The 15,802-nt window shown below is 43.9% G+C and overlaps 2 protein-coding genes across 3 annotated transcripts in view; both read right to left on the minus strand.

The window, feature by feature from the left end:
* Window positions 1-1,642, minus strand: part of NUP54 (nucleoporin 54) — a 44,990-nt gene extending 43,348 nt beyond the window's left edge. The window contains exon 1 of one of the 2 annotated variants that reach the window (XR_006265693.1): window positions 1,461-1,642. Coding sequence is in view for 1 of the 2 variants with exons in the window: in XM_043448381.1 (XP_043304316.1) it covers window positions 1,461-1,527 (67 nt within the window). In the remaining variant the exon portion in view is untranslated. The remainder of the gene's footprint in view (window positions 1-1,460) is intronic. The other variant, XM_043448381.1, reaches the window with a different exon arrangement.
* A 5,042-nt stretch (window positions 1,643-6,684) lies between these two features.
* Window positions 6,685-15,802, minus strand: part of SCARB2 (scavenger receptor class B member 2) — an 83,747-nt gene continuing 74,629 nt past the window's right edge. Inside the window, exons 10-12 of the mRNA XM_043447914.1 lie at window positions 13,942-13,993; window positions 10,830-10,988; window positions 6,685-9,382 (exon numbers count right to left, since the gene is read on the minus strand). Coding sequence (XP_043303849.1) covers window positions 9,344-9,382; window positions 10,830-10,988; window positions 13,942-13,993 — 250 coding nt within the window. The 3' untranslated portion in view covers window positions 6,685-9,343. The remainder of the gene's footprint in view (window positions 9,383-10,829; window positions 10,989-13,941; window positions 13,994-15,802) is intronic.

The raw sequence follows: 15,802 nt of genomic DNA on the forward strand, positions 1-15,802 counted from the left end.
TCAGTGCTATCTGAAGATAAATTAAACTGCTCTGGTCATTTCTCAAAAAATCCAGTAAAGAACTGGGGATTCTTACTGTAATTACAGTATCTTACAGAAATGTATCCTAATCTGCTCAGTTTATTAAAGAAAGACATTATTATTATTATACAGATTAAAAAAAACAAGACAGGTTGCTGCTGTTCGTATAAGATTTGTTTCTCTCAGGAAACACAAAGACAATCAAATGAATTTCCAATGAAAGATGCAGGAAAAATGGAAAAAAAATGACCGCAGGAGTCCAAGAATTCCAGGAAAATGGGCCTGACTGTTGAACTTATATTTTGAAAAGAGATATTTAATAATTTGGAAGACGTATTCCACTCAAAATAAAAATCCACTCCAATTTCAAATCACTCAAATCTACTCAATCAAATGCAAATTTAACAAAGGAATATTATATAATAACTTGCAAGACTTCCCCAAACCAAATCTTTTAAGAGTCAAAACTTAATACTTCGACGTTAGGAAATGATTTTTCTTTTCTTATTAGACAAGTTACTGTTCTTTCTCAAACTCTGGAACCACAAAATATTCTTGGACTCCAGCTCCCAACATTCGTTACACAGACGACCCGCATATCTACCTGCACTTGCCAGACTGTTACCAAAATTGAACGGAGTCGCCGAGGTGGTAGAAACACCGAAATTCCCAATATTAAAGTTCACTGCAGGATTAGCAGTTAATCCGAAACCCCCAAAATTAAACCCACTGGCGGTGGAGTTGGCAGTCTCAAGCCCACCAAATCCTGATAGGCGTGCAGGCAAAGAAACAAACAGAATTTTAAAAGGGGAGAGGGGGAAGAAAAAAGAAGAAAAAGAAAGCAAGATAAGGATTAGAAGAGTCTGCAGGAGGTTTCACAGAAGTGAACAAAGACAAACCCTGACTTTGCTCCAACCTGAGTTAAGAAAGCCGAGGAGGAGGCGGGGACAGGAGGAAGGGGCAGAAGCCTGCAGTCCCGCAGCGAGAAGCTAAAGGGCCAGGGCCGAGGGAGCTGCAGGGCAGCGCTTCAGGCTCCCCAGCCGGATCCTCGCCGAATCCCGCAGCGGGAAACCCGCGAAGAGTTCGCGCAAGTCCTGGAGGCTGCGGCGGGGAGGACGGGTCTCTGGCAAAGGGTGACAGAAGCCGCCTCGGGTCTCTCTGAGCCCGACTCCCGGATGGCGGGAAACGCACCCTAGGAGGAGAGGGGCCTGTGGGGCCCCGCGCGCGCGAGCGAGCACCGGGTTGGGCCCCCATCCCTCCCGCGGCCTCCTCAGGAGCCGCCGTCGCCCGCTCGGCTGCCGCCCGCCCTTTTCCGAAGCCCCCAAAGTCTCCGCGCGGGCAGGAGACCCCAGGATCCCCAAGCCGAAGAGTCTCGGACCGAAGGGCCGGACCGAAGACCTCCCCTCCTCGCCCGGAGAAGGTCCGGGGAAGTCACTCACCCGCGGGAGCCGCGGTGGCTGCAGCGGTACCTGAAGTGCCAGACGGAGTACCAAAGTTGAAGGCCATGTCGCGGGAGCAAGGGACCAAGGTGCTGCTCCCGCGACACTCGGTGCACTCCGCTTTTCAATCCGGCGAGGAAACCGCCTCCAGATCAGGGAGTTCCGCCTCTTTTCTGGCCTAGCCATACAGGCCGGAATGCTGGAAAGGCGTAGGGGGTGGACGTGGAGAGGGAACGCCCCCGGCCCGGCTAGCTTCCGGGAGCCCTGTGGCTTCACGTGGCGGGGAGCTGCACAGCCTAGCTGAGATGCAGGGAAGCTTGCTGTGACCTGTCGCCCGAGAGCCTTTAAAAAACGGCTCTAGGAAGGCCCCCTTGGGAAAGATGTGCAAGCAGGCTGAATGCCAGTGTCTAATGAAGACAGGGTAGGAAAGAAAGCTAAACCGTCCTTTTCTGTAGTGGAAAGTCAATGTGAAAGTGAAAGTCGCATCCGACTCTGCGACCCCCATGGACTGTCGGCCGCTAGGCTCCTCAGCCCTTGGAATTCTCCAGGCAAGAATACTGGAGTGGGTTGCCATGCCCTTCTCCAGGGGATTCCCGACCCAGAGATCGGACCCAGGGGTCGAACCCAAGTCTTCAGCATTGCAGGCAGATTCTTTACTATTTGAGCTACCCAGGACGCCCTTGGAGAGTCAGTGGAACATTCACCAAGCACCAGGTCACTTAAAGTTATGGGGTAATACTGGGGGTGGGGCGGGGGGAGAAAAAGGCAGAAAGAAGTGCCTCTGAGAATTTAGGGTTTTTTGTTTTGTAGAATTTTTGGTAGGTAGGGTGGGAGGAAAGTTCAAGAGGGAGGGAACATAGCAGTGCTTAGGACTGATTCATGTTGATGTATGGCAGAAACCACAACATTGTAAGGCAGTTACCCTCCAATTAAAAATAAATTTAAATTAGAAAAAGAGAATAGAGGGAGAAAAGAATTCTTGGTGGGAAAAAAAAAAGAATTCTTGGTGGAGATTTTGTAGAATTATGTGATTCTTAAATCTATGTGCTTTTGTAACTTTAATACAAATAAAACCAACAAAAAAGCCATATGTCTATTAAAATTGTTTTTGGACCTAGCAATGCTACTTCCAGGAATTTATCTTGTAAATTATTTGGCAAAATTAATGGAATACAAGGTTATCTGTTACAACAGTTTATAATAACAAATGATTGGAAACAGTGTTTTGCCTAAATAGTTGCATTCATACAAAGGAATACTATTCAGCGATACAATAGGAACAGTAAAGCTCTGTGTACTGAAAAGAAAGATCTCAAAGATAAATTATGTAAACACAATACCTTGAATATGGTATGCTACAATTTCGGTGGGGAGAAAGAGGGCTAGAATATGTAATTACACATATTTGTATAAAATATGCCTGGAAAGATACGTGTTTAAAAATGAGTAACTGGTTTTCTGAGAAGATGAATTGGGTGGCAAGGAGATGGGATGGCGGAAAACTTTGCCATATAAAACCCATTACAGGTTTCGAAAATGTGAGTAATTAAATAGTTCTAAAAGTGGTCATTCCAGGAGTCTCAGTGTTAACACTGGTATATGGATGAGGACAACAGGAATGGAGACTGAAGAGCAGGTGGGCTTAATGATTGATGGGTGTGGAGAGGCAGGCAAGCAGGAGTCCAGCAGGTGTCCCTGGTTCCTGGCTTGTACGGCCAGCTACTGTGATGACATTGGAACTTGGGAGGAAGATAAGGAAAAATTAAAAAATGAGTTCCTTGCTTTACTTACTGGATTTGCGCACAAGCTGGTTGAGGGTATTCAGCAGGTGCTTGGATATGTGGGACTGAGGTTAAACTGAGAGGTCCATGATGTTTAGGTTGTTATTGAAGCCTGGGAGCCAGTGGGATTGTCAGGGGGAGAGGATCAAGTGAGAAGAGGTTACAGCTGAGCACCAGTAATATGACCAGCGCAGAGCCCAAGAGACGGAAGAATCAGCCAAGCCAAATCAGAGAAATTATGGGTAGAAAAGGAGAACCATCTCAGATGGAAAAGAATGGCCGAGCATTTCTTCAATACAAAGCCTCCCCTGATTCCACTCCTGTCACTGGCTACTTTAATATCCTTAGCAGTTACCACCACCAAAGAACCCACCTGCCAATGCAGGAGACATAAGAGATGCAAGTTCCATCCCTGGGTTGGGAAGATGCCCTAGACGAGAGCGTGGCAACCCACTCCAGTATTCTTGCCTGGAGAATCCCATGGACAGAGGAGCCTGGCGGGCTACAGTCCATGGGGTCGCACAGAGTCGGACACGATGGAAGCACTTAGCCCGCCTGCTCTTAATCTTAGTGCCGTGAGGAAGGAAACTTTGCTTTGTTTACTGGTTGTGTTCCTAGTGCTAACAGAGTGCCCATCCACACGACAGGCTCTTACTCAGTACTCTGGGGTGAATGATCTCCTTGACATGCTTCTCTCCCTTGCCTTTCCCATTTCTATCTCCAAGTCCCATTATTTTGGTTGCAAAGAGTCGGACACGACTTAGCGACTGAACAACAACAACTTATATATTTTATCTTTTAAATATTTCAAAAATACTTCATTTCCACTGCCATTTCCCTGATTCAAATTTCTGTAACCTCTAGCCCAGACCAGGGATCAGCAAATGCCAGCCCACGGGCCAAATATGGGCTGCTATTTTTGTAAACACAGTTTCTTTGGGTGGCAGACATGCATTCACTTACGTGGTGTCTGTGACTGCTTTCATGCTTCAAGAACAGAGGTCAGTAGTTGTGACAGAGAGGCTTGCAAAGCCTAAACTATTTTCTAAGTGGCTTTTTACAGAAAAAACAATGTTTGCCAGCTCCTGCCTAGACTATTGCAGCAGACCGTACTATGCAATGAGCAGGACAGTTGGACTGTGACCTTGGCTGTTCATTCTAGGTTGCCTGGTGAATGAGCGAGCTGTGACTGGGGGTTCCCCCTTCTCCTAGGGGAGGGGAAGGGCTGCACCCATTGGTGGGTCCCATGTAACTGGTGTCTTCACCCCAGCAGTGGAGATTGTAACATTCTGTAGGCAGCCCAAGGCCAAACTGCCTGTTGTTCACTTGCTTGTGTATTCTTCCATCGACAAGACTGCTTTTTCACACTCATCCTATAAAGAGGTAAATATGCTCTCTGCACTGAAACAGCGCTCTGACCCTCAGCTTGCCTCTCCATGGGATGACAGGAAGATGGAGGGTCTCTGCTTTCCTTTTTCTGTAATTTTTTTCCCCATATTAAACCCATTACTTAATCCATGCTCTGCAGCTTTGTGGAATTCAACCTGCCAGCTGGTTCATGATACCTAGACAAAATCCATCTTAAACGTCAGTGGGGACCCCAAAGAAACCACCTAACACAACAGCCTTGTAACTGACCTCCCTGTATCCAGGTTGACTCTTCCAGTTTATTCACCTTGCAGCTAGACTGAGTTTTTCCTAAACAAACCTGTCATATCTCCCATTCTTCTCCCTGTCCTGCACCGGCCAACAGCCCAGTTCACAACCCTTTAATGGCTTCCTGTTGGCCTTAGCAATAGTGGTGCTAGTAGGTAAAGAATCCGCCTGCCCACGCAAGAGTTGCAAGTTTGAGCCCTGAGCTGGAAAGATCCCTTGGAGGAGAAAACGGCAACTCACTCCAGTATTCTTGCCTGAACAATCTCAAGGACAGAGCAGCCTGCTGGACTATAGTCAGTAGGGTCACAAAGAGTTAGACACAATGGGGGCACCCAATAACCCCACTCTCTCAGCCCCCAGTAACCACTCTTTTTACAAACTCTGTCTATGTGAATCTATTTTAAGTACCAGGTGCAAGTAGAATCATACAATATGTAACAAAATCTTTAACATGGCACAATAAAACTGCCTTTCTTTCCAGCCTAATCTCCCACTATTCTTCCTTCTCTGAATTCTAGCCAAATATTATCTCAGTCACATGTAACATGTTCCTTCCAGCTCCTGCGCACGCACATCTAGTTACCTTTTTCTGCAATGCTTTCGCTTTGCCTCTTCTTCAGTCTCAATCAAATGTTGCTTCCTTAGTCAAGCCTTCCCTCAGCTCCAAGTCAGGTTCCCAGAACATCATGAAACTTCGTTGAAAGTTTACATTTATGATCCCACAACTTCTCCTGTGACTTAAGCCAGTTGAAATCAGCTTTGGGAGTCCCTAGGAAGCACATACACTGAGGTTTTCAAGTATCCTTAATAATATAAGGATGTTTGTAACACTGAGCTAAATGTTATGGTTGATCTGGATTGGCTCTGACTTCGGAAATAAGTTGCAGTATTATTGGCATGGGAAAGGTTTTAAAGATAATCTAAATTTGGGGGCTAATAACTTCAGTCCAAATGTCCGCAGACACAAAGGTCTAGTATTTCTCCAACAGTTGTCTGATCTTGCTGAGCCCTCTGGGTGGATTTGTCTGTATTTCAGTTTGCATTTACCTGGAAACAGACCTGAATAGGGATAGTTAAAACAGGTAGATTATTTGGTTGGAAGCAGCCGTGTAAGGAACATGTAAGGAACATGAGGCCAGGGATGAAGGAATGATAACAGGGGCAGTTTCTGGTCTGGGCAACCCTGGCTGAGGAACCACGTAGAGTGAGCCAGAGAACTGGCCCTCTGAGGACTGGAGCCCTTATCAGCTGACTCCTGCCCACTCTGGTTGAGCATCAGTTATTATTGCTATTCAGTCACTAAGTCCTGTCCAACTCTTTGCAACGCCAAGGACTGTAGCTCATTAGCTCATCAGGCTCCTCTGTCCATGGGATTCTCCAGGCAAGAATACTGGAGCGGGCTGCCGTTTCCTTCTCCAGGGGATCCTCCCGGCCCAGGGATCAAACCCGCGTCTCTTGCATCTCCTGCATTGGCAGGTGGATTCTTTACCACTGAGCCACCTGGGAAGCCCCAGAGCATGAGTAATTGGGAGTATTAACCCCCGTGCTCCTGAGGGGCTTCCAGGGCTCTGGAGAAAGACGAGGCAAAAACGCACAGCATCGGACCTACTTGAAGGGAGGCTTGTCAGGCTGCCTATAACTGTCCCCCACAGTTTGAGCTCAAATTGGAGGTGACCTAAGGGGTATGACTCAGGCCTGATTCCATCCACGGGGCGAAGAGCACCTTTCAAATGAAACTCCGTAGACCACTGAATGCCTGATGACATAACATACAGTTTCCAGTGCAATTTCATAGAAAGTTTTTTATTAGTGAAATATTCCATTGCATTAAGGGTAGAAATACACATGTCAAGAATCACATGAAAGGAACCAGCAGTATAAACTACAGGAAGGACATTCTGGGCAGCATTTTCTTTAATAGTCACAAGCAATTAATCCCAGTGATAGTACTAGAGGGCCAAGGATGGAGGTCACCATTTACAGAACTCTCGTTTCAAGCAATTGAAATAAAGAATTAGTCTCTCTTAAGTAAAAACCCCAATAGAAGTTAGTTGTGGAGTACCTGCCCTGCTTGACCATTAGTGATCTTTCTAGAATAAAGTCTAGTGGGAGAAGCCTGGAATGGAAAGTGGCAAAGCCCATTTCCTGTCCTGTGTTCAACTCCCAGTTTTCCCCGAGAGAAGGGAGGTAACCTCTCTGTGTTGGGTTTCTCTGTAAATTGAGCATCATAGTACAGGACATGGTATTCTTTGATTGTGACAGTCACAAAGATTTTGGGAGCCTGTCTAGGATAACAGCTCCACAAAAATGATCATGAGGAATGGTTTGTTATTTTTCAACTGAAAACCAAATAGGTACATGCGTTCTTAACCAGTCTATAATCTTGACTGCAGCATATGGGTTTGCCACAGATTTTTTAGGAGGAAAATATCAAATGTGATTTTTTTAAGCCAAGTAACTATTAAGAATCATATGAAAATAATGTTTTGGGGTCCCTGGCTGTGTGGGATTCAGTCAAAACGTGTACATCTTTAACTGTTATCATAGTATTTAAAAATTTCCTCCTCTCAGATGATTATATCTTGATAATAGAATGAATAAATGGGTATGCATTGACTTATCAGTTTTGTTTGTGTGAATAAGTGGGTGCATAACAGTAAGATGTCCCAATTATCTAGTTAAATGTTGATGAATTAAAACATCTAGATATTTGGCATTACTAAAGACAAAATAACTTCAATTTAGCATCTCACATTTTGGTGATTTGGGGTATCTATAGGTTCTATCTTAATGTATAGAGAAACTGAGAGTTTAATGAATTGCTCCTTCAAAAAAGGGAAACATTACATATTGCTTTAGTGTAGAGAGTAGGCAAATTGGGGCAAGGAAATGATTTATTGCCTCCATACCGGGATCATAAGCTATATTTGTGAAATCTGTGGCTTTTTTCCCTCGTTTGCTTACACTGAAATCCCGTTTTAAACAAAAAAAATCCTGCAGAATGATTCAATTGTTAAGAAGTTCTCTGTGTGGTCTGCCAGATTAACTGTACAAGTTTCTCAATCCAAAATGAATGGTGAGCATTAAGAATCAGAGAAACTGCCCTTAAATATGCTTGAATTCTGTGACAATGGATCGTTCTCAATCCTAACTCAGGTTACATTGAGAGTCAAGAGGTCTTCTGCAGACAGGTGGCTCTGCTTTTGACACCAAGTGACCTTTCTTAAAAGTACTTCCTGTGCAATTATTTTAAAACACCATCAATCTGTCAGCAAAACGATTGTCACAGGAAGCGCAGGGCACATCTTTCTCTATTCAGTGAGTGATAGTGAGCCACAAAACACCAGAAGGAACTGAATCTGAGGAGAGAACAACTCATAAAAACAATTTCAGAGTTCCCAAGAAGACTGCCCCAGAAGAAATGTGTATTTAGTGCAGTAAGACTTCCTGAAACTTAAGTGTAAGTTAGGTTGTGGATAGATAGATTTCCTACATTGATAAATAATTTTACAAATAATCACTCAATAGTACTGTAGTTAACACAGCTGTATTTGGCAAGGGTGGTTTGGGGGGAAAAAATCATTTACTGATTACATTTTCCCAGAAACACCTTTCCACATCAAGATCATTCTGACTAAAAAAAAACTACCCACGAAGGTCATAACTAGCACTCTATTCTATATGAAACATCTGTACTTGTCCTCACCAACATTATTTATGCATTCTCTCAATTCACAAAAGTACAAGTCAAAAATCCTCAGGTGCTTATCACTATCAACTCCTGGGGACCACCCCACCAACCCCTTCCCCGCTTGATTCCTATCCTGGGTGAAAGTTGGTCAGAAGACTGAATTATCATCCTGGAGGAATTATGAACTGAAGATTCACAAGAAAGGCAATATGTACTTTTTCAAAAGAGGAAATTAAATGCCTTTGAATACTACTGAATGATGTTTACCATTTTACCCTGCATTCCGAACTCTTATTTACTTCTGTTTGGTGGATGAAATGGATGGAGGAATACAACCTAAAGTAATATTTATGTATTCTGAGCACAAAGTCTGGTGAATGAAGAGTACTGAATAAGGTTAGACCAAGTAGCATTAACAAGTGATGCAAAGACGTTATAACCACGACAGTGGTCACAAACTTCTGGAGCTACCAGCACCCAACAATAACAAAAAATTACAAGCGTTTATTAAATACTTGCTAGACACATGAAAAACAAAACAATCTGTCAGGGACCACAGGATCCTAACGGCCAACCAGGTCAGCCTGTTCCTGAACCTCTGCTGGAAGGGGCTCATCACACGCCGGCACGGGGTGTCCTCCTCCTGTCTCAGCAGGCGACAAGCCCGTGAGGACACAGATGGTCGCCCCACGTCATCATGGCCCAGGTCACAACAGTGCACATGCTTCCTTCCCCAGGCACGGCTCACGGTTGGATTAGGTTCGTATGAGGGGCGCTCTTTCGTCTGCAGTTCCCTGAGACCAGAAGAGAGAGGACAGTGGGGTCAGGCGGTCACGTCACCGGCTTCTCCCCAGATAGGAAAGGTTTGGGGAGGGGGTGGAGGAAGGTGGAAAAGAGGAGAAAACGATAGGAAGGATGTTGTCCCACTCACCTTCTCTTCTCTTGGCCTGCTTCCTCGTGTTCCATCTTCTTCAGCTCTAATCCTCTCCAGGAGGCCTGCTCTAACACGCTCACCCTGCCCCTGGAGCAGGTACCCTTCCCAGTGTCCACGTGAAACATAATCCTCATCACACATTATTTAATGTGCCTCCTTCAAGTGGAAACCCATCAGAGAACCATGTCATGGAGGTGGTGGGTGATCAATAATTGTTTCCTTGTTGAATATGTGAAGATGGTTAACTGTAGGAGCAGTCATGACATTTACGTGGGCTTTCATCTGTGTCTGTAGCAGTAAGATCCATTTTACAGTGACTTTAAGATCCATAGATAGAAATGGAAAGATTGCTGCCTCACCCCTAATTCACGCTAATGTGATGGGTGTGGGTCCAGAGGCATACTGGAAGCATGCGGAAGACGGAAATCTGAGCTAACATGATTTAGATGGTTTCAGCCTATTTCATTTCCTACTTCATATTTGCCTCAGACACTTACCGGAGGCGGTGAAGAGAGAAGGGGAAAAAGCCTCTGCTGCCAACTGGAAAGCCGGTGAGAATTTAAGAAAGGCTCATTGAAGGTGTTTAGACCCCTGGGTTGGCCTGTTGGTTACTTTGGGAAGCCAACCTGACTGTTATCCCATCCATGTGGGGATGTTCCCATCCCTCCAGAAAAGGAACCACTCCCCCATGCCCACCATTTATTGTGCAGTAACAACTCAGTGGTAGGTATCTCCTGATTCTTCCCAAGCAGATCCCTGGCTGCCTTGCTCTGTAATTACGGAGCTGTTTTTTCCTATAACTAATATTTATTGAGCTCTTACTAAATGTTTACACTGGGCCAAGTGCTTTATGTTTAAAGTCTCATCAAGTCCTCACAAAAAATTCCTAAGTGAGGCTCAGTTATCCCATCTTACAGATGGAGAAGCTGAGGCATGATTTCTAGGGTCACATAGCTATTAAGAGTCAAAACTGGGATTTGAACCTGGACACGCTGACACCAAAGTCTGGGTGCTCAGCTGTTATATATTCTTCTTTTCAAAGATGTAATCCTTACTCCCAGGGGTTCTAGTCCCAACAAGAGAGTCTGAAACACTGAACAGTATTATCCCATCACCCCTCCATCTTTGACACACTTCCCTTGCCCCTCATTTGGCTCAGTAGTAACACAACCATGAAATCACTGTGCCCAGCACCAAACCTCAGAGTCCACCCTCATGAGCCCTCGGACACCCCTTCAGTGAAGCACAGCTGAAGTCCTCAGGGAACATAATCTAGTAAGGCAGACATTCCTCCAGCCACTGCTCACCTCATCCGTGGATCTCTGTCCTCTGCACGCAAGCCAGGTGAAGATCAGACCAAAAAACACACCCAGCGCCATGATAATATAAGGTATGCTGGTGACAATCAGAGTAGTGTTAATCACAGACTTCAGTCGACTTGCAGTCTCTTTATCAATGAGAACACTCTGCGGAGAGGGGCAAGAAAATAGCATTCCCTTGATTACTAATGAATATCCAGGGGGTAAAGCTTTTGGCTCTTTCTTCCAGATCATTAAACATAATTTGGGTACGTCCTCCTGTCAGCAAACCAGAGATACTGAAAATCCATTTATAAGTCAGAATAGCCAGAGGGGGCACTTAGTCATTAATGTCTCCTCTTTTCTGCTGAAGGCATGTTTTACTCCAGATTGGTGGGGGAAAGGAGGGAGAAAATATTCAGATAATACCAGGAGGTATTTCCTCCTCCTGAAAAAGGCGGGGGAAATATTGACATGATACCAGTTTTTCTTTTGTATCAGACTCCAGCTCATCCTTCAAAGTCCAGCTCAGCATAACTTCCTTCCAGAAGTCTTCTCTGGCCACATCAGGCCTCATTCAAGGCCTCTTTTCTGAGCTTCCATCTCACATTCTAAAATCCGCCATCATTGTCTTCACATTCTGCATTGTAACTGTCTATTTACCTATTTGTCTCCTCTTGACTGTGAAGTATTCCTAAAGTCAAGACTTTTATTTCAGTCAACTAAAAGGTGGATATACCACCCCATACACAGTAGGTGCTCAATTAATGTCAGTTGATTGGATGAATAAATGAATGAAATACTCCAACAAATGGCATGTGGAAAGTATCATTTCTCTCTTAGTTAGCTATACTTATCGGGACCAGAGGTCTCAACACAGAGTATTCGGAGAAGTCTTGAGGCTAACCAGAATTGCACAGTTCAGTTCAGTTCAGTTCAGTCACTCAGTCGTGTCCGACTCTTTGCGACCCCATGAACCACAGCACACCAGGCCTCCCTGTCCATCACCAACTCCCAGAGTCCACCCAAACCCATGTCCATCAAGTCAATGATGCCATCCAACCATCTCATCCTCTCGTCCCCTTCTCCTCCTGCCCTCAATCTTTCCTAGCATCAGGGTCTTTTCCAATGAGTCAGCTCTTCACATTAGATGGCCAAAGTATTAGAGTTTCAGCTTCAACATCAATCCTTCCAATGAACACCCAGGACTGATTTCCTTTAGGATAGACTGGTTGGATCTCCTTGCAGTCCAGGGGACTCTCAAGAGTCTTCTCCAACACCACAGTTTAAAGGCATCAATTCTTCAGCGCTCAGCACAGGGTATTGATAAATAAGGAATTATTCTAGAATAACACTTTCTGGATGAAAGGCAAAGGTATTATCACCTTAAATTGTCATGGTTGAGGTATCTGAAGAGCTTAATGCTATAACAATTATTAGCAACAACTGGGAGTTTAGGCTTAATTTACACTCAATTTGCAGGTGAAGGCCCATCAGAGTCTCCTCTGGAAAAAAGGGGTGAGAGAGCAATCTCCAAGATCACTTCCAGATCTAACATTTTACTTTTCTAGAGAAAAGTCAAGTTCTTTCTGGGAGGGAGCAAAAGCACGAGGTTTCACGCCATCATTCCCTGGATGCAATCCAGTCTTTAGCAAAAAGTCAAAGCAAAGGTTCAGGTGGAGGGGACTTCAGATATGCTGCAACTTGGCAGAACAGGGCCCTTCCACACTCTCACAAAGACCTACTTCCAAGGCACTCCCCACAAACAATAACAGTAATGACCCAGGAGAAACAGCAAATAGGTCCTATAAATGGTAAATATTGCCTGAATTTTTCCTATGAAACAATAAAAGCCTTGTCTTAGAACTGTAATCACAAACCCTTCAAAAGTTTATCAGTGTGGCTACCAATACAATGCTAAGTGGAAAAAAAAAAGATATCAAACTCAATCTACTGTATGGTCTCAAGTTTGTAATATCAAAACCAGAAAAATATGAGGCAACATAAGCAGATGTCACCTGCATTTTTCTCTGAGGGAGGGGCTTGCTTTTTAAGCAGTTCACTTTTTAAATGTCATTTTTAATTCCCCAAGAGTTCCAGAAAGAGCATGTGTTATTTTTACAAAATGCAAAACATCAGATTATTTGTACAAGGCTGTTTTGGAAAACAATTTTTATAACACACTGTTGAGGAAAATAAAGCAAGTTAAAAACAGTTTATCAGTCTGGCTCAGGTCTTGTGAGAAATCATTTTTAATTTGTCTTTTCTTGCTAAGCTCTGTTACTAAATCTTCTGCAAAGAAAAAATATTTTTATGGAAGACAGAAAAATCACAAAACTTTAAAAAAGGTTGCTGTTAACACTGGAAGCCAGGTCAGTCAAGAATTTGAGGAGGAAAATCCTGCAACTTTTCCCTCAAAACTGGGTGAGAGAGAAGGGAAATTGAGGAGATATCCCTATAGTAAATGTGATATGTGATTTAGAGAAGAATTTATCACAGGTGTTTCACATAATGGGTAGGTGTTTTCTGAGCCTTCAGAATAAGCTTTATTTATAAAACTTCAATTTATGCCTAACAATTAGGGATAGTATTTCTCTGGGTACACTGTCAAAGAAATTTCTTCAGAGAAACTCCTTTTGTTTGAACAGGATCTGTTTCCTATAATTCATGATGTATGCTTGTTTATCAGAAAGTAGAAAAGACTTCTATGCTGTGATGAAGGATAAGGCAACCACATACCACTGCAATCAATGGGCAAGTGTCCCATTTTATTTAATCATTTCTCAACCAGCTCACACTTTTTCACTCTTTTTCTCAAGTAATGAATGGTAAACTGATCACCTTTACATTTTGGTTCTTACACAACCAGCTTCCAGAAAGAAGTTTCACCCACATAATGTTCTTAACAAGGGAAATTTCTGTCTGTCATTTCCAAATCTCACAGACAGATTCATGTAAACATATAAACAGAAATTTTCTGAGGACAAACAGGTTTTTAAAAAATCACCTTTGCCCTTTCTCACATCTAAAATTACACATAGCTACAATCACAGACACCATAATGGAAGGTCCCCAAGCTTCCACAGGTGAAACATACCCGTGGCTCCCTCCCAGGACTCACCTCATTGATATACATCACTGGGAAAACCAGGGTTTGAATGTTTCCTGTTTCACTATAAAAACAACACAAAAGATTATTTTATAGACATCCTCATTACGATGGCACGCTGGCCTGATGAGACAAGTGTATATGAAAATTCCAGCACACTTATTCATTAAATTACCCAGAATTTATGCAGCCTTCTTACCTTTGCAAACACATAACAATCAGATCACAAACAGTCTAGCAATTTGAAGTGTGGCATGTTTATGGAAAGTGTCTTCACCTAAGCACAAGATGCTGAAAGCAAATTCATCAAAATGATAACTATACTCCCAAGAGTTATGGGAGGGGAAGCTCCAGCAGAACAATGCTGTCATTCCTCAGAATGTTTTATAACCAGGCTACCAAGTATTGTCTTTCCAAGAGCCTGGAGCAATCAGCTAGTGAGCAACTTACTAAGCACCAGCTCTGCAGCGGGCGTCTTGGGAACACATCTTAATTCTCACATGCAGAGGTGTTACTGCCCCAGGTTTAAGATGAGGAAATGATGGCTAACAGTAAGCTGCCTGGAGCCACCATGAAGAAGTGCTGGAGCCAGGACTGTAGTTCCATTTTGATTCTAAGGCTCTAGATCATAACTACTAAATTATATACACACACAAAATACATTCTTACAAACCACACTTGCTTCCTAGAAAGATGCAAAACACCTGGGCTTAAATCTGGCAGATTCAATGGGGGAAACTAACGAAATCTGACTGACAGTCAGGCAGACAGAAAAAATTGATAAATATGATACTATAGATACATACTACAGTTTCGGATCCAGTTTTTTCATTCACCATTAAATCATAATTAGCATTTTCTCAGTTTCCACTGAAAAGTCTCAGCAGGAGATTGTACTCAGGAATCCTAACTAAGTAGTGGTTTTTAGATGGTGTGGGGGGACACTGAACTCCACAGAGTTTTAAATCACCCACAGGAGAGCTCATGGCTGGCCCTGGGTGGGAGCAGTGGAAAGGAAGGAAGGGAGGAAGGGAACCAGAGTCATGGTGTGGGAAATGTTTGCCGTGTGCTGTGCTTAGTCAATCAGTCATGTCTGACTCTTTGTGACCCTACGGACCACAGCCCTCCAGGCACCTCTGTCCACAGGGATTCTCTAGGTGAGAATACTGGAGTGGGTTGCCATACCCTCCTCCGGGGATCTTCCCAACCCTGGGATGGAACCCAGGCCTCCTGCATTGCAGGTGGATTCTTTACCATATCTATATGGTATCTATATAATAGATAGATATGCCTTATCTAGCCTTCCCTGAGCTACCAGGGAAGCCCGTGAATACTGGAGTGGGTAGCCTATCCCTTCTCCAGAGGATCTTCCCGACCCAGGAATCAAACCAGGGTCTCCTGCGTTGCAGGTGGATTTTTTACAGCTGAGCTACCAGGGAAGCCCATGGAAAATGCTTAGTAGATGGGTAAGAACAGCCTCTGTAGCTTCACCAGCTGTGTGAATTCTAGTTCTAGCAGGTTATTAAACCTCTCTGTGCCTCAGTTTTCTTATCTATAAAATGGGAATGAAGTGAACTAAAGTTAGTCACTCAGTCATGCCCAACTCTTTGTGACCCCCATGGCCAGGCTCCTCTGTCCATGGGATTATCCAGGCAAGAATACTGGAGTGGGTAGACATTCCCTTCTCCAGGGTATCTTCCTGACCCAGGGATTGAACCTGGGTCTTCTGCATTGGCAAGCGGATTCTTTACCATCTGAGCCACCAGGGAAGCCCCACAGGGTTATTGTGAGGAATCGATAAGTTAATGTATGTAAAGAACTTAGAACAATGGCTGATTCATGCAAAGAATTCTATACATGTTTGCTTAAATAA

Source organism: Cervus canadensis, chromosome 26 (genome assembly GCF_019320065.1).
Source record: "Cervus canadensis isolate Bull #8, Minnesota chromosome 26, ASM1932006v1, whole genome shotgun sequence".
Classification (NCBI taxonomy): Eukaryota; Metazoa; Chordata; class Mammalia; order Artiodactyla; family Cervidae; genus Cervus; species Cervus canadensis.